At 22.2% G+C, this 20,297-nt stretch overlaps 4 protein-coding genes across 4 annotated transcripts; 1 reads left to right on the top strand and 3 right to left on the bottom strand.

Annotated features, from left to right (window-relative positions):
- Positions 1 to 55: 55 nt before the first annotated feature.
- On the bottom strand, positions 56 to 7,267 carry PBANKA_0604500 (high mobility group protein B3, putative; the record flags this gene model as incomplete). The annotated part of the gene is made up of 4 exons (XM_034568569.1): positions 56 to 213; positions 379 to 1,173; positions 1,337 to 1,493; positions 1,583 to 7,267. 4 exons carry the CDS (start codon positions 7,265 to 7,267, stop codon positions 56 to 58), a joined length of 6,795 nt encoding a protein of 2,264 aa, XP_034420546.1.
- A 1,585-nt stretch (positions 7,268 to 8,852) lies between these two features.
- PBANKA_0604400 (targeted glyoxalase II, putative) lies at positions 8,853 to 9,842 on the bottom strand (the record flags this gene model as incomplete). Its single annotated transcript, XM_034568568.1, has 1 exon — positions 8,853 to 9,842. One exon carries the CDS (start codon positions 9,840 to 9,842, stop codon positions 8,853 to 8,855), a length of 990 nt encoding a protein of 329 aa, XP_034420545.1.
- Positions 9,843 to 11,744: 1,902 nt separating this feature from the next.
- On the top strand, positions 11,745 to 13,678 carry PBANKA_0604300 (tetratricopeptide repeat protein, putative; the record flags this gene model as incomplete). The annotated part of the gene is made up of 8 exons (XM_034568567.1): positions 11,745 to 11,751; positions 11,887 to 11,946; positions 12,071 to 12,185; positions 12,341 to 12,465; positions 12,629 to 12,693; positions 12,800 to 12,958; positions 13,052 to 13,384; positions 13,550 to 13,678. The coding sequence occupies 8 exons, from the start codon at positions 11,745 to 11,747 to the stop codon at positions 13,676 to 13,678; spliced, it is 993 nt and encodes a 330-aa protein (XP_034420544.1).
- Positions 13,679 to 14,955: 1,277 nt separating this feature from the next.
- PBANKA_0604200 (zinc finger protein, putative) lies at positions 14,956 to 18,584 on the bottom strand (the record flags this gene model as incomplete). Its single annotated transcript, XM_034568566.1, has 2 exons — positions 14,956 to 14,977; positions 15,109 to 18,584. 2 exons carry the CDS (start codon positions 18,582 to 18,584, stop codon positions 14,956 to 14,958), a joined length of 3,498 nt encoding a protein of 1,165 aa, XP_034420543.1.
- Between the last annotated feature and the right edge of the window lie 1,713 nt (positions 18,585 to 20,297).

The raw sequence follows: 20,297 nt of genomic DNA, 5'->3' as shown, positions 1-20,297 counted from the left end.
GCGGATAATCATTGTTTCATTTTGAATGTAGACGATATAGGTATATATGTGCATTTTAAAATAAAGTCAGAATATTAAAATCTGTGATGCCCGTATTTTCTCCTTGGTTTTTGGCATTGTTATTGTAATCGTCATCTTTATTGCCAAAAATACTTAAGATATTAATCTCTGAATCATCCACGTCTTTATTATTTTTTTTCGGAGAAGAGTTATCTGTAAAAAGGAAAATTTTAATTCCAGAATGGATTAAAAATGGAGGGTAAAAAATTGAAAGAAAAAAAAAAGCAGACCGAAATTGTTATTTGGATATTAAAATTGTGAATATATTATGTACATTCATATTTTTTTTATTTATATTTTTTTTTTCCATAAAATTACCCAAATCGCTAGTTGAGTCATAATAATTATGGTGTGTCGAGTGGTCGATTTTTCCATGTTCATTTTCATATGCTTCTAAATCAATTTCTTTATTTTTTTTTAATGCTTGATCTATTCTATAAGGATTATTTTTTTTTTCTTTTTTATATTTATCCCGAATTTGTTTATCTGTAAAAGATGGCAATAATGCCTTAACCATCATCAAATCAATACCAAACATTTCAATAACTTCATAAAATTTATTAGTTTGTTGTTCTGACCATTTGCATAATTTCGCTTTTTTATATGCATTATTATATTTTTCAATTTGACAATTATTTAAATTTTCGTTAACTTTATTTTTTGTTTTCATCAAAAAATTAAAATTATTATCATTATCATTCATTATTGTATTTGAATTATATGTGCGTTTATCGTCATAAACAACTTCACCTCGTTCATTTATATTTAATTTGGTGGAATAGTTTGGCATACAAATGTTTAGAAAACTAAGAATATCATCTTCATTTTCATTATTTGGATTATGAGAATCTTCTTCAGGATGTTGTTCATTTCTTTCTTTGTCAGTTAATTCATTTATTTCATTGGTTTCAATTTGATTATCATTATCATTGTTCAAATAATATCCGTTATTATTTAGACAAAGCATATTTAAATCATTATTTTGGTTTTTATCAAAGTTAATAATATCATCTAATGTATTATCTATTGTTATATTATTTGATTTTTTATTTTTCCTCCTTTCCCTTTTTGTTTTATTTTTCAAAACTAAATCCCATATTGTATCATTGTCTCCTAGAAACAAAAAATGATAAATATTTTATTTTGTGATAAAAATGTGTATTTTTATAGATAAATAAAAACATCTAGAAAAGGATAAATATCAAAATAATAGAATCCTTTTGAGATATTTGTGTATACATAATCAAAGGGATTCAATTTAAAACTTTATTTATACCATTCACAGCATTCAGAGAAGATGATTTTTTTTTTTTCCGTTTTATTATTTTTTTATCAACTAACTCTAAAAAATGAGATGCATTATTAAAAAATTGTTTCCTTTTGTGGCCATTTATTTCAATGTCTTCAATTCCTCCAGATATTCTATTCATATCCTAAAAGAAATGAAATATCAAATAGGATGAAATGAAAAGAAGTAAGGGTTGTGAAATGGAAACTGCTATAAATCTGATAGTTATTTTACCGAGTCAAAATAAACAAGGTTTCCTGAAATTTTATTTTCTGAAACAACATGATCAGGGAAATACATTATATTATCTCCATTAGGCATACAGTTAAGAGATGTTGTATTATTTTCATTAGTTTTTGGAAGAAAATTATTAGGAATATTGTTATTTCTATTATGGGGATAAAAATAGGATGTGGTGTTATTTTTCTTCTTATTATTATTATTGTTATCATTATTATTTATATTAATGTAATTCAGTTCATTGTTGTATTCCATATTCATTCCCATGTTAATATCGTTATTTATTGTTTCATTTAAATTTATATATTGTGATTGATTGTGCTGTTTAGATTTATGTATATGTGTTGAAGGGTTGTTAATGTTGTTATAATTATGATTATTGTCATCTGGGTCATATGAAATAGAATTATTTATTTTATTATTATTATTATTGTCTTTTTCTATTGTAATAGTATTAAAATATTCATCGTTTTTTATAATAACACCAGAATTATTATTCGACTCACCAGATATTCCATTTGTCGTTCTTTCATTTTGATTAATATTATTAAGATAATTGTTGTTATTATATCCATATATTTTATTTGAACTTGAACCATTTTCAATTAAGTATTTAATCGGAACTCCATTATTTACAACATTTGATGTTCCATTTGTGTGTTGAAATATTATTTGATCATTTGAAATCACATTGTTAAAATAGTTAGTATTGTTATAATATTCTTTATTAACATTTAAATAAGTTGGGTGGTTTATAGCATCGGGTATATTAGAACTAACTGCTGATGAATTGGTTTCAGGATTTGGAATTTGGTCATTTGATATATGATGATGATCGGAAATATGATTTGCTAGTTTTGTATTATCATGAGTATTATTATTTATTACATGGTCATATTTTTTAATATCATCAGAAATTTGTATATTAGTATCGTTAGTTATCGAATTATTATTTCGGATTACTCCACCTGAATCAGTCATAAATTTATTAGCATAAGTATAATTTGGAAATTCATCATCATTAGATATGTTTTGGCCATTTCCATTTATTACATGTTTAAAATTTATTAATCCTTTATTCGAAAGATGGTTATCATTATTTCCTTCATTAGTAGGCGCAGAAATAACACCATTGTTGTTATTTGTATTATTAGTATTGTTTCGAGTACTTATAGTAGTTGGTGTATTATTTACAATGTTTATACTATTATTATTCAAAGGGTTTATGCTTTTCTTATCGGGGTTTGCATAAAAATTATAATTGTTAATCATTGGGTTATTTATTAACGGATTGGAGATATCATAATTGTTTATATTCATATACATACCCATATTGTTGTTATTATTATTATTATTATTATTGTTATTCATTATATTTGCAGAATCATAATATTCTGAATTTGAATCAATACCCGCAATTCCATTATTGTCACTATTAGGCATTTTTTTATTTTTATTTTTTTCCATTAATTTTTCAGCTTTTAATAATTGCTTCCTTCTTTTATCAAACTCTTTTAACATCATTTTTTCTTCTTTTAATTTTTTTTTTTCATCTTTCATAATTTTTTTTTTTAAAATAACATCAATTTTTGCCCCTTTTTTTTGATTACCATTTATTACTTGATAGTTATGCATAACCATATTAGTTTGGCCATTTGATGCCCCAGCAGTATTTCCATTATCATGCTCATAAATTTCATTCGTTTCATTTGAATATTTATTAAATGAAAATTCGCTATGTTCATGTACTGGAAAATTTATTTTATTTGATATTCCAGAATTTTCATTTACATTCACATTGTTATTATTAAGTCCATTGGTTATATAAGCATTAGCATGATTTTGTATCAATTCATTATTATCTATTTGATTTATTGATATATTATGATCTCCTTTTGCATTATTTATTATAGGGGCATCAGAATTTATAATCATATCATTTTTCATATTGGTCATTTGTGTAGTTGTATTTACTATATTATTGGCATTCATGGATATTTGATTTTGATCATACATATTATTTATCATAACATTTTGATTATTTTCTGTTATCAAATTCTGAGTATTGTTATTAATAACAATATTTCTGTACAATTCAGAATTATTATTTATTTTGTTATTATTAATTTCATCATTATTATCATTAGGAAAAGATAAGGGATAATAATTGTTAGTATTATTTAAACCATCATTGTGATATGATAAAGAATTGTAATTTTGTTGATTAAATGAATTGGTATTTTTTAGCATATAGTTAGGATTATTCATGGGTTGATTTGGACCATTCAAATTTTCATTTTTTTTTTTTTTATTTTTTTTTAAGGAATTTTTTTTACCTTTATCATCTCCATTATCAGGAATCATATTCATATCATTGTTTATGTATTCCATTGAAATATTTTTATTCATATTTTCTATATAATTAAAATAATTCATATTATTATCGCCTTGTGCAATATTTTGCATATTAGTCATATAATTCATATTATATGGATTATTTTCATTTCCCATCATTGCTTGGTTTTGGCTATACATAATTTTATTATTATTGTTACTATTGTTAAAGTTTGACATATTATTCATATCGTTATACATGAAATTATTATTATTTGAAAAGTGTTGACTCATCATATTATCTAAAGCTTTAATTCTTCCTTTAAATCCACTAACTTTTTGGCCATTAATATAATTTATCTGATTTTTATTATTTTTTGCTACAGCGGCATTTACAGTATTCGACAAATATTTATATCTATTTTTTTCTTCATTAGATAATTGTTTCCATAATTTTGATACATAAGAATTTTGTTGAGCTAATGTTAAACCCATATCGATATTTTTTTCTTTATACTCTTTTCTTTTTTCACGAGCAAATATACTAAAAGCAGTAAATTTTCTTTTTTTTTTTTTTTTTTGTAATAAAAAATTTTCTTCATTTATTTTGGATGCTTTAACAGCCCATTCTTTTTTTTTTTCATCACTTAAATTATTCCAAATTTTAGCAACAGCAGATGTTTGTTCCGTTAAAGAGCTTCCTAGAAATACTTTTTGATTTAACAATTCTTTTCTTTTTTCTCGGGCAAATAAGGTAAATGAAGTTATACCTCTTATTGCTTTTTTTTTTACTTCATGTTCATCACCTTTTTCATCTGTTTCATTATTTTTATTACCATTTTTATCATTTAAATTGTTGTCTTTAAAATTTCCAGTATGTTGCATATGTTGTACATACTGCATATTGTTATAAAATTTCGAATAGTTGCTAATATTATTATTTGATTGCCCATTGTTTTGAACATTTTGAAAATCCCCCAAATAATTAAACGAGTTATTTATTTGAGAATTATCTATATTATTGTTGATAAAGGTATTGATATTTGCACCTTTAGCAAAGTTATTGTAATGAAAATTCATATTAGGCATATAATTATTCATATTATTTTTTTTCATGTTTGCTTCTTTATTCTTTTTGTTTTTTTTTTTCTTTTTTCCATCATATCCAACACCACTCTTTGTAACACTTTTAACATGCTTACCAACATTACATATTAAATTATTAGTTTCTTTTAAATCTTTACAATTATATAATTTGGGTAACAAATTTTTTAATGACAGTTTATGAGATACTGTCTTATAATTTTTTAAAAACCTTTTATTTGTATAATTAAAAAGTTTATAAATATCTTGGTTGGAAATATTATTTTGAGAATTGGAATTATTAGTGTTAACACATTTTTTGATATCTTTAAATAACTCAAGTTGTTTCATACTTTCTTCAAATAAATTTGTTTCTTCTGTATGTTTTAAATCATTTAACCTTTTTTTTAATTTTTTTAATTTTAATATAAGTTCATTTTTATCATATTTTAAATTTATTGCATCAAATATTTTTTTATATATCTCTTTTTCATTTGTTAAGAAATATAAAAAAAAATTTTTTTCACTGTAATTTATTTCGTTAAATTTTTCTGTATTAATAATAGCATTCATAACATCATTAGTATTATATATGAAAAAAAATACTAATTGTTTATTGTTTAAAATTAAATAATATATATTTTTCATATAAATGAATATTGTATCTATATTCATGTTGCATATTATATTATTCTTATTTATGTAATTAAATATTTTTTTTTTGAAGTGTTTTTCAACATTTTTGCATTTTTTTACAAAAACATTCGATTTTATTTCTTTTATTTTCTTATAAAAAAATTTATATTTTTCCTTTTCACTAATTTCCTTCTCAACATTTTCCCCTTCACCATCTTCTCCATTTTTGTCGTTTCCCTCTTCACCATTATTATTGTCATTGTTTTCATTATTATTGTTATTGTCATTATTATTGTCATTGTTGTCATTATTATTGTCATTGTTGTCATTATTATTGTCATTGTTGTCATTATTATTGTCATTGTTGTCATTATTATTGTCATTGTTGTCATTATTATTGTCATTGTTGTCATTATTATTGTCATTGTTGTCATTATTATTGTCATTGTTGTCATTATTATTGTCATTGTTGTCATTATTATTGTCATTGTTGTCATTATTATTGTCATTGTTGTCATTATTATTGTCATTGTTGTCATTATTATTGTCATTGTTGTCATTATTATTGTTATTGTTGTCATTATTATTGTCATTGTTGTCATTATTATTGTTATTGTCATTATTATTGTCATTGTTGTCATTATTATTGTTATTGTCATTATTATTGTCATTGTCATTATTATTTATTTCCTGTTCTTTACCTCTTTTTCTTTCATGTTTATCATTGTTATCTTGTCCGGCATCGTTATTTCGACTACTATTATCTCGATATTCACAATTTCTACTAAATCGACTAATATTATCAATATTGTGAAGGGGTTTGTATTCAGATAAAGAAATTTCGTCTTTCACAATATTATTATTTAATATTTCTCTTTGAATATATTGTAAGCATTTTGAGTGCTGTCCATATTCATATATGGATTCATTAAATGTGTCAATATCAGTTTTATTTATATCATTTTGAAATGACGAAATAAAAGTTTTACAAATATGATTATGGTTGTTGGTGTCAATAATAGTGTTCATTTTTTTGGCTTGTTTTTTATTATCGTGATGCTTATTTGCTGATAAGAATGGTTTTATTCCATCCAAAATTTGGGGAAATTCATTTTCTAAACTATGATGTATTGTTACACCCCTTATTGTTGTGTTATCAAATAGTATATAAGGTGGTATTTCTTCATATTTATTTTGTTCTTTTAAATTGATTGAACTTTTAACACATTCATAAGGATTTGATAAGTATTTTATTTTTGTTTGATTTATGTTATGAATATTTTGAGGGAAATAATTTTCTTCATTATATAATTCAAAATAATTACAAAAATAATTGGAATTATTTATAATATCATAAATTATATTATTATCCCATTTCTGAGAATATAATAAATATGACAATGTTTTATAATTATTTAAGTTGGAATATTTGTATTGATTGTTGCATGTTTTCAAAGCATTTTGTATAATATTATATTTTATTTTATATAAATAATCGCATTCCTTTATAATATATAATAATAAATAACTAAAACAAGTCCTTAAATGTTGATCTAAAATATACTTATCTTCACATTTTTTAAATTGTAGCTTTTCAAAGGATCCCCCTTCTGTTGCTACTTCCATGTTATTTTTTTATTTTTTTATTTTTTTTTCCCCTCTTTTATTATTTTTTTTTTTTTTCGTTATTTAAATTAAAACTACGAAAAAAATTATCATTCTTATATAAAACAAAATGCATGTTAAATTATGCCTGGAAAAATATAATTTCCTATTTTTAGTTCTACATATAGTATGCCTACTATAATATGCTTTTAAAAATAAAAAGGCGGAAATAAAAAAAAAAAAATTAATTATATTTTATTATATTAAAAATGTATGTATATATATATATATATATATAATATATAAATATTACACGCATATATGCATATATTATTTTTACCTTTATTAAATATTCAAAATGTTTCCTTAATCCTTGTCCCCAATTTTGTAATATATGTATGCATATATTTATTAATATTATCAATGAAAATAATTTTAATAAATAATATGTAATATTTCTTTATATTTTATTATGGGTATTATTATATTAAAAAAAAATATATATATAATATTTTATTTGTATTTAAAATTATATATAAATAAATGATATAATAATTATTATGCATGTGGAAGAGTACGCATATTAATTATACATATATTTTTATAAATATATTTATGCATTAATATAATAAATATAGTATTGGCAAAATACAACTATGTTATTTTATTATATTGCATTTTATAATGAAAAATATATATAAAAATGTAGAAAAAAATTTTACCACAAAAATTGTGAAAATTTATAAAATTGTTTATTTGGTTATTTGTAAAAAATAATTTAATAATTAAAGTTAATCAGTCAAATAATTAATAAATTGAATAGTTAAGTTGCTCAATTGTGAAAATATGCAAAAAAGCAAATATAAAAAATAGGAGAGAAATAATTATAAATATTATACTTACATATTTAAATGAAAACACATTTTTTTTGTTAAAATTAAAATATATATTTTTTTTTTTTAACTTTTGAGGTAGCTTTTTTGTCATTTTTTTTAGTAATATATTTTTTTAATAATATTTATATTTCTATTGTATGTCAAAACTAGCGGAATTAAAAAGCGTTGTAAATTTGTCAAACAAGTAACAACATATAATACATTTTTAAAATGAATAGTGGTATTACACAAATTAACAAAAAATAATGATTTATAAACATTCCTTTAAATTGGGCAAATTTATATAAATGTTTCATTTGCTGAAAAATATTTTGCGAAAGAATATGTTTAAATTGCATACTCGCAATAACCTTTCTGCCTGTATGCATTGAATTTAAATAAAAACGATTATTTAATTTTTAATTTTCAAACATATTTCACATTTACACTATTAATTTAAAAATCATAAAAGATAGGGTGATAATATTTCGCTAGAAATATCTTAGGGGTTAATAAATAAGACACAGCCTTTTTTTTTTTAAATATCTCTTTAAATCCAGTTTGCTAAAATTTTTATTCCTGTTGATAAAAAATATAAAAATAGACATGTTATATTCCCACAAAATCGTTATTCTATATTGCGAATGTATACAAAAGTGTGAAACAAGCAAGCAATTATGATATTTACACTTCGCATATGCTTGGTACATTCATTTAATTGGTTAAAACAGCTACGCTGTTTTAAAATTATCCTTCATTATTCTCAAAAGAACTAAATAATCTGAGTTGCGCTCAATTATATAATTATTTTTTTTTGCATATAAATCAATAACCTTTCTAATATTTTCATTATCATATCTCAAAAAGGGATTGTATGAATATTCATCACTTAACAGAGTTGGTATTGTTGGTAGAAAAATTTCATTTTTTAAAACTTGTTGATAAATTTTATTTAATTTATCATTATTTGCATCAACCGTTAAAGCGAATTTAATATTACTTAATGTATATTCATGCCCACAAAATATATAAGTATTATTTATATCGATTTTTTTTTTAATATTATGTATCGAATTATACATATCTATATTATTAGCTTCGAAGTTTTTACCCATTCCAGCTATAAATAAAAAATCGCCCGTAAAAAATAAGTTTTTTTTTTCGTCTTTTTTTAATTCATGTTTAGAATTTTCAACTATATATGATACATGATTTTTACAATGGAAATTTGACAAATATGTTTTAATTTTAAAATTATTTATTTCAAATTCTTGAATACCTTCTATATTTTTATTTATATATTTATTATTACGTTCTTTAATACCATATACATTTATATTTTTATTGTAAAAATAAAAATTTCCACTATTATGATCAGAATGCTTATGTGTGCATAATACATTTTTTATTTTTATATTTTCTTTTTCGGATATTTTAATAAGGTTGTTATAATCACTTGGATCGACAGCAATACCTTCATCTTTATCATCATAAAAAATATAAGAATAATTATCATTATACATAGGTATTATAATTACATTTGCACACAAATCCTTTTTATCAACAATATAGTATTTATAGTCATTTCCCATTTTCATATTATATATATTCCTCCTACTTATAAAAGTATTCTCAAAGAATAGTTTGGGGATTAAAGATGGCTTGCCTATATGCGCATAGGCAATGTATCCTAAGCTTAGTATTTTTTTTTCGATTTTCATTTTATAATATCATACCTTGAAATTGTTATATTAGTAGTATATGTGTGCAAACACATTCAAAATAATCAAACAATATATTAAATAAAATGTGGCATCCTTCGTAACTGCCTTTTGTTCTCAATACATAGAATTTAAAATATACAGTTAAATATGTTAATTTATGAAATGTAATAATGATGAAGGTTTGTAGGCATTCCTAGGATATATAACCTATCATGCTAATGTGATATATGCATTTACAAAATATAGTACATAATAATTGTTTTGTTATTGTATCATTTAAAAATATTACTTTTTTCAAAATGTGCAAAGCCCTCACGATTTAATTATTTGTGTTATTTGATTATTTATATTTTGAATTATTTTTGTGCATTGAGCTGTTAATTATTTCACATGTCTTAAATACGCAATCCCCTTAAAATAGCCAAAATTAGGAAATTTTCATAAGCCATTAATTTTTTTTTTCAATTAAATTATGGCTTGCTAGAAATATTAAATTTCCTATATTATGGAAAAATAAAACTACGACGCTTAAAAATTAATATATATATTTTTTTTTAAATAAAAAGTAAAATTGCGCAATATATTATATTATGGTATTAAAGAAACGGAGACCCTTTAAAAATAAAATATATTACTTATGTGCGTTTATATATTTCTATATATTTAATGTAAATATGTATCGTTGGTGTAACTATAAATAAGCTGTGTGTGCCCATAAGTTTAACAAAGGCTCTATAATTTGATTTAATTTCTATAAACTCTTTCGCGCCCCAAATATTATAAATACGTGTGCGTGTACGTAATAATTATTTTTTCAATAATACACACAATACTATTTAAATAGCAATTTATATTCGTAATATAAACATTGAATTTTTTATATATTAAAAAAAAATTAAACAACATTTATTATATATATTAATGTATATTATTTTTGAGAAAGCTTAACTAGTACACTTCATTGATTTGTGCACGTTTTTTCTCCTCTCCAATATAAATGCATAATAAGCAGTGTTTACTTTCTTTTGATGTTGGGAAATATGCATGTAGCTATATAAGTAATTAAATGAGATTGCAAAAAATAAAAATCACACACATTAATATATATAAAACTTCTTATATTCTAAAAATATATGAGCTTAAAAGCGCCAAAAATATATAAATTTTTTATGGATTTAATTTTTATAAGCCTAGGACCTATCCAATTATATGAAAGATAAATTAAAAAAATTATCCTTATAAAGTAATACCCAAAAAAAAAAAAAAATAAGAAATATTATTATATATATATGTGATATTATTATATTCCATTATAAGAAAAGGCATTAACTAGTATAGTACTTACATATACACCCTTTCTAAGCATATTTCAAACCAATGATATATAATATGTGCTTATTATTCATATCTACATAATTTATTGACTAGATAAATAAATATATATATAATATATATAAACTTTCCATGAAAAAAAAAATATATACATTTTGGAACTATAAATCTTAATAAAAAAGTGTAATATATAAAATCGCAATAATTTTATTATATTATTATATTATTTTATTTGTTCATTGCTTAATTAATAAAGAGAAAACTACTAATATTTCAAAAATAGTGAAACGATATTATATATGTGTGTCATGCATTTATATAATTACCTTTATACACATTTGATATATATTATGCATGTACATGTTTTCTAAAATAATGTTTAATAAAAAAAAATATGTATATGCATATATAATACATATGGTTTGTATGTACGCTTTGCATAGGATTGTACACACACAAATAAAACATATATATGTGTTACTCTTTTGTGAATACAGCTTAAGATTCCACCCTCTGTAGAAAACTCATTTTGTAAATTTTATTTTAATCTTTAAATCCTTAAAAAAAATGACAGGTAATTATACATATGATAAATATTAATAATAAGGTAGAGTACTATATATGATATAAATGTGTGTGTAATAAATTAGGTTTCATTTTTTTATCATTCAAATGCGTATTTTTATATTATTTTTTTTTAAACATTTAGAAGAAGAAATGATTGTCGAAACAGGTTCCAATACTGAATCTGAATTTGATGAACAAGCAGGTAACGCATTTAATCAAATTTATAAGTAAAATGTTTGGAATATGAAAGTGTGCATATATATAATGCATACATACATATAAATGGGACACATATGTACTTTTTTTATCCTTTCTTTGAATGGCAGAACTTCTTGAGAAAAAAACAGCTCAAGAATTATTTGATATGGGAAATCTCGAATTTAAGGAAAGTAAAAATTATGACGTAGCTGCAGAACGATTTTCTATGGCTGTTGAAAAAAAGTAAATTACTCTCAAATAAAGTTATATTTACTTATTTGTATATAATAGTTGAATTATAATAAGTGTAGAAATATTGTAAAAATATGTATAAACACGTAGAAACATGTAAAAACATAGGAGTGCCAAACAAAATGTATGATCTATGTTTGTTTTAGGGTAAAAGAATTAAATGTCGAAGACAGTCTTCATCCTGATTTAAGAGAATATTATTTATGCTTTGCTGATGCACTGCTAACTAAAGAAGAAGAAAAAAATGATTTATTCGAATTTTTAAAAAAAAGTACGTTTTATTATTTAAATATAGAGTAAATATATGTCCGGTTTATTGAATATATTATTTTCGTGATGTATAAATCATTCATTTTATTATTTTGAAATATTTATTAATTTAATTTGTTCATATATTTTAGCTAGCTAATTATTATTTTTTTTTTTTTGTTCAGAAAAAAGCGTTGAAGCCACCGAAGATGAAGATTGCAGTAACAAAGAGGAAGTCACCGACGAACAGGTATTTATTTCGATACATTACGATTCTTTCTAATTTACATTATTTGTTTTATCTTAAAAGGTGTGGAACATACATTACACTAATTTTTTTTTTCACTTTAAATCAGTTGGCTTTTGAAATGTTTGAATTTTCACGAAAATGCTATGAAATGCTATTAGAACAAAAAAAGGAATTATCGCAAAAGGATTTACTAAACTACTCGTACGTGTTTATTAGATTGGGTGATATAAGTTTGTTGAACCATTTTTTCGAAGAAGCCCTAAAGGTACAATAGTGGAAAAAATAAAAATATAATGAAAAAAAAATAAAAATGTTATAAAATAATGCAATAAAATGTTGTAAAAATTGATTACCGTAGGAATACGAAAAATGTGTAAACTTAAGAGAGGAGCACAAATTAGGTGATGAAAACCTTATAGCCCCATTAATATCCCTTTCGCAAAGTTACATGTTTTGTGGAAAACGAAAAGAAGCAGTAGAATATTTTGAAAAGGTGAAGAAAATTTTGTTAGATGTTAGACAAAAGACAACACCCTTACCAAAAAACACTAATGAAAAAATTATCAGAGATACTTATGAAGATGTTCAAATACAAATTAATGATTTAAAACGACAAATAGAAGAAGAGGGAGAAGAAGGAAAGGAAAAAGGTAGTCAGACAATTGCTAAGGAATTAGTAATTACTACAAAGGTAAGTCATGATATATATGCATAGATATTTATAATTCATGAGGATTTAGCTAGCCAAAAATTGTAAAAAAAAAAACGTATACAATTTTATATAATTGCGTTTGTTTTATATATGGCTGCCTGATGTTTATTATGCATATTATATTTTGATTTAAAACCTTTTTAGTCTGAGTTTGATAAAGCTGTACTTAACAAAGATATTAATGAAGTCAAGAAAATAAAAATTTCTAATATTGAGGCAGATGAACATGCGAATAAGAAAAGAAGAATTAACTTGTCTAACTATAAAAATTAAAAGTTATTCGCATATATTATTTTCTAAAAGAATAAAAATAACAAATATATGTTATACAATAATAAAAATATGGTGAGCATTATTTGCTTTCTTTAACCATGGCATCTCATTATTTTTGTCTGATATAAGTATTTTTACTTTTTATCATGCACACAGATACATATGTACAAGTTATGCATATTTTTCATTGTCTCGTGTTGCTTTTTTTCTATCGTGTACTTTTAAGTATTAACTTAATAATTTTTATAGAATTGATAAAATTTGCTTAGAAAATACCATCTAAGCAAAGGACATTAAAAAGTTCTACTATATTTATGCATTATAATAAAAAATTTATAAAAAAAAAAAAAAAAGGGAAAATTAATTTATATGGGCTAAGCGCATCAACACTGAGACTAACATAGAATAATACATATAAGAATAAACATACATATATATAAAAAATTATACTAATATACAAAAATAATCAACAGTTCTTCTATTTTTTTTTTTTCAACTATATATGGTTGAAAAAAAAGACAACGGTGGCATAATACATGCATATATATGTATAGTATATATATATGTATATGTGTATAGTATATATATATGTATAGTATATATTATACATACCTCGGTTCTCAAACATGCACATGCACGCTTATCTGAGCAAGTAACAATTATTTATGAAAAAAAAAGGGATAATTGTTAAGTTTATTTATACATATTATACAAATAAACCTTTTGTGAATATATATATATATATATATATATTTTTTTTTAATTTTAATAACTTCATAGATATACACAAAAAATAGCATAATGTGCACTTACTATAAATCAAACTTTCTAGTCAGAAAAACACTATTGCTTTACTTCATCAATTGCGAGTTTTTTAATTTTTGTAAGTTTACTTGCTAATAAAATGAATGTGCACCTATAATGGCTTTTAACAGTAAAATGGTCGAATAATATATAGATATGTTTTATAACTTACTACATTATTAAACGATAATATAATTAAAACAAATTTAAATACAGTTTCCATCTTCTTTCATTATATGAAATAAGAATATGGGATCGCGATATATGATTGTTTGAAATTGAAAACAATTTAATAAAACTAATATTGGATAATTATTTTCGAAACAATACTTGCATAGAAAAAAACATTTAACTTCAATTAAATTTTTATAAACATTTTGATAAATTATTTTTTTTTTTATTTTATATATAAATAAAATTTTCTGAAATTTTTTCATAAGGACGGTAAATATGATTAGTTTTTCCATAATCTCTTAAAAATGCATGTATTGATACCTACAAATTAAAAAGTTTCCATGTACATATATGTAAATGATAAGATAGTTATTTTTTTTTTGAAAAAATAAAATGGTAATTACAAATAAAAAGTTTGAAATTTTTTATTAATGCTTTATATAATTTAATACCTATAATCCCAGTTATCACCCCCACCACTTTGATTTTGAGAAAAATTAGGAATACTTAGATTTTGTCTACTAATTTCGGATTCATAATATAATTCTTCTTCAACATTTTCATCTTTTATTTGATTAACATGTGCATAATAATTGTTAACATTTTCTCGATATTCACATTGATTCATAGTATATGGAATACAATTTCTAACATCTCCACGGTTATAACGTGCCCAATATGGATTTGTATTATTCACTGGGTTAATACAATTAATATCATTTAGATTTGTAATATTTTGAATATTTCTTTCATGTCTTAAATAATTATAAAAATATGTATCTCTATTAGTATGTTGAGCTTCTGAATTAGGATTAATAATGTTTCTTGAAATAATGTTATTTTCATGATTTGCAAGTTGGCCATTACTTTGAACAAAACTTTGAATAACTTCACTATTGAAATTATATTGATTAGTATTACTACTATAATAAGCATTATCATTTAAAGGTTCAGATATATCATTAGTATTTTGTCCAATATGAAAATTGAAATTATAACATCCTCTTTGATTATTAAGATTATTTTCACCATTACTATGTGTGCTTGTTTCACTATTTGCACTAGTTTCAGAATTTATTAAATTATTATTTAAAGGTATGTTTAAATCTGAACCCATTTGATTATAATATTGATTTTGATTGTTTCTATAATTACGTGAATTTGCTCCATTACTATTATTTCCACTATTTCCAGAACTATTGTTTCTACCATGATTCGAATCATTATCAATATTTCTATTATCACCATAATTATTATTGTTAAAGTTATCTGTGTTTGATGGATTATTTGTATTATGTAATGATATAGATCGTTCAGGATATTGTGCAAATTGTAAAGTATCATGAGAGCATACTTCTATTTTACATTGACCTGCTTTAAATATAGAACCTATTGGCAATGGTACGGGTTCTGAAAAAGGTTTGATTTTTAAAAATGTTCCTAATGTACTTGTATCTCTTAAAAGCCATCGTTCACCAGATGGTTTAGATCCATCATAATAAATTAAACAATGCTCTCGGGATACATATCCATTCGAATTTGTAACAGATATTTTTTTATAACTAGATTGTGCATATGGTCCACGACCTAATACAACTCCTTTAGGATCTATGTATTCTGTTTTTAATGTAATTTCTTCTTTTACTGTTCCAAAATCAAATTTAATTAATAAGTTTGATTCAATATTTTCACAATAATTAAGTAATGTATTATTATCTTCTAAAATGTTAATATCAGAATTATTATTTAAATTTATTTCATTAATATTATTTGAATCTATGATTTTTCCAGTAATAGGATCAGTAGATATAGCTCCTGTATCTGTAGGTGTAGATGATTCAGATTTAATTAATTCATTAAGTTCATGTCTATCTAAAACTTTATTTGAATTTTTATTCCAAACATATCCTTTATATGGCATACCCGCAGTATTCTTATCTATAGAAACGGTTACTTCTAATCTGTCACCAATATGTATTATATCTCCTTCTTTTAATACATGATAATTATTAACTTTAATCATTGTCCCAATAGTTGATCCACAATCTACAACTCCGATATTATTATTATCTACTTTAACAAATAATAGATGTGATAAAGAAACAGAAGAATGAGGCATATGAATTAAACTTTTTGCATGTCTACCACCATCCCAAGGAAGCCTATTTGGTAAAACTGATGAATCAAATATATGACTATCTATTCTATGGGTTCTGTCTTGATATAATTTTAAAATAATTTTTTCATCTTTCCTCATGCACATTGATGGATTTTGTGTTATATATCTTTCAACCCAAGCATGAAGCCTCTCATTTGTTAATTCTTTATTGTCTTTATCATATCCAACTAGTTCACTAAAAGCTTTACAGTCATTTATATTAAATACATATTTGGCTTTTGACCATAAATTATTAACAGTAAAAAAATCTATTATACATGATGATAAATCATCAAAAAAAATTGGAGGTGATATCATATCATGTAAAAATATTCTTAAAAATAAAGAGACACTTACTTGCGATTTTATAAAATTTTCGTTCCACCAAATATCATCTACTGTGTTTACTATTTCAATCGATTTATATATTTTTAAAGATTTTCTTCTTAAATTATATATACGAACTAAATTAGATAATATTGTATTTATACATGAGGAATGCCCTAAAGGTTGTCGACATAATGGACAATTTTTTCCATTTAATTTATTGTGCCCTATACAATATCTACAAAATGTATGGCCGCAATTCATAGTTACGGGTAAATAAAAATAATCTAAACATATAGGGCATGTTAATTCTTTTTGTAAATGTTGTGTTAAATTATCAACAATATTAATTCCGGATGTGTTATTATTATTATTAACTAACACATTAGATGGATTTTCTTTGATTTCTTCTTCATTTTCGATTTCTTCGCTAAAATCGTTTTCATTATTATGCCCATTTTCATTATTATTCCCATTTTCACTATTATGCCCATTATCATTATCATCATTTTCATCATTGTTGCTATTACCATTGCTACTTCTATTATTTCTGTTATTATTATTATTATGAGTGTCTCTATTTCTGCTATTATTTTCATTTCCAGTTTCACTACTATTGGGGGTGTTTTGATTTGTGCTATTATTTTGTTCATTTTGTTGTTCATTTTGATTTGTATTTCCAACATAGTGATTTTGAGTTTGACTGAATTTATTAAAATCACAATTATTTGTTGGAATATGTTGTTGGATATTATCTGAAATATTAAAGTCTGGGGAATTATTTTCTCTAATTATATTATATTCATTAATTTCTTGAATTGGGGTAAGTGCTAAATTCATATTACACATTACGAAACTATTTATTTGCCCCGACATAATATTTATATTACATGGATTTGTTTGTGAAATATTTGAAGAAATAGTTTTAATATGTGATGATTGATTTTCAATTCTTATAATATTTTGTAAGCCTTCTATATTATTATCATTTATGTTAGGATTGATATTATTTGAGGTACATATATTATTTTCAATATTATTATAATTCGAACTAACGTTCATATTATTATTGTTATTATTCGAAAGTTTCAAAGAATTAGTTATACCATTGTTAAGTTCATTAAAATTTTGTCTATTTGAAATTATATTTGTTATTACATTTCTGGTTGTAGCATTTGAATCATAATGTGGAATACTTCTTCCAATTCTTGTGTTTTTATTTTCATTTATATTTATTATATCATTTTTTTTTTTTTTTTTTGAATTAATATTTTCATCATCATCTTTTGGAGTAATACAATCATCTTCTAGAATATTATTATCGTCAATAAAACTCCCATTATCATTTATTATAAATAAATTATTTTTATTCTCTGAAATACTAATGTTACTATTATTTAAACTTCCTTGCTCAGATTGCTCCGACATATTCGATATATTCATTTTTCCTATATATGCATATGCAATAAGCATGGAAGATAAAATTTGTAATAAAATGAAAAAGACGTAATGAATAATATAACCAAAGTTACAAATTGTTATATATAATACAAAGAAATATCAAAAATAAATAAAATTATAGATAATATATATATATATATATATGTACTTATAAAGGATTACAAATTAGTGTATCTATATTCATAGGAATAAAAATAAGCATAAAAACTTTGAATATATTTGTAAAAATAAAAATGTATATATATAAAATTTTTAAAATTAATTTAATTTTGCATAAAATATTTTAATAATGAACTTGTTTTTGTAAGCGCTTAAATAAAATATATAAAGATAAAGAAGTTTTGAATATAGGAATAGATGGTACACACACATACATATATGTATATTATATATATATATATATATATATATATGTATGTATATATATAAATAAACACAAGTATATACAATCTAAAAATTGTATGAATTTAATAAAAAATAATTTTTTTTAATATTATGCAAATAAAATTTGTCCTAAATATATAATAATAGCACACATGTAAATATAAATAAAAAAATAAGAATTGTAATATAAAAGAAACATGTAAAAAATGAAAATTAGATATTACATGTTAATTAAATGAAATGAATTATATATAAATATATCTTGTATACATAAAAATGTATTATATTAATAATATCCTTGTACATATGTATATATAATGATGTGAATTTTCATTTGATCGCTCTTTAAAAGAAAAACGTTACATCGAAATATTTATATATATATACTTGATAAAAAAATATACATTTAATTTAAAAAAATGAAAATAACAAAATGAGGAAGTAGAGCATTCATATGTACATATATATATATTATTTAATCTTATAATAACTATCACTAATTTATTAATATATAGCATTGGGTAATCAGATATACATAAACATTAAAATGCACATTATATATATTAATTTAAAGATATTCTTATATTTACTATTATTATTGTATACAAAATATTTTTTTATTCCAAATTTTTTGTTATTTATAGCCCATTAGATTATGATACATAAAATAATCTCTATATAAATTTGCATATAAATAAAACCTAACAAATAAAATTAAATACAAATATTTTTTGCATAAGCATATGCATAATATTTATTATGTATGTACGTATTATATATTTTTTTCATTTGTTTTGATTTATATATTTTCACAATTTTTATTTTAAGGCAAAACTAAATATATATATATATATATATATATATGTACAATTAAATATAAACTTTATATTTTATTTATATGGGTAATGAATGGATTACTTTAAAAAAATGAAAAATACATTAAAAATCTATAGGAAAATTGTACTTAAAATAATAAATATTCATATTTCATGTACATATATATAATACTTACATACAGTTTGTGCATATATATATATTATGAGTATTATATTTTAATAATTATTATAAATGCATGAAATATGGTTAATTATTGTACTTTCACAAAATAGGAATATTGGGTATGAAAAAGTTCATGTATACATATATAAATTATGGTAATATATTCTTAAGTATTTTTATTATTATTTATTTAGAAACGATGTTGCATTTTCATACCACAACTTAAACTTTATTTACGAATGCATAAATGTATAGTGAAATACAATCATATATATTATTTATGTTTTTTATGTTATTTATTAATTTGTTTTC

The sequence above is a fragment of the Plasmodium berghei genome, assembly GCF_900002375.2.
Source record: "Plasmodium berghei ANKA genome assembly, chromosome: 6".
Taxonomy (NCBI): Eukaryota; Apicomplexa; class Aconoidasida; order Haemosporida; family Plasmodiidae; genus Plasmodium; species Plasmodium berghei.
This window is presented reverse-complemented; position numbering and strand designations above follow the sequence as displayed.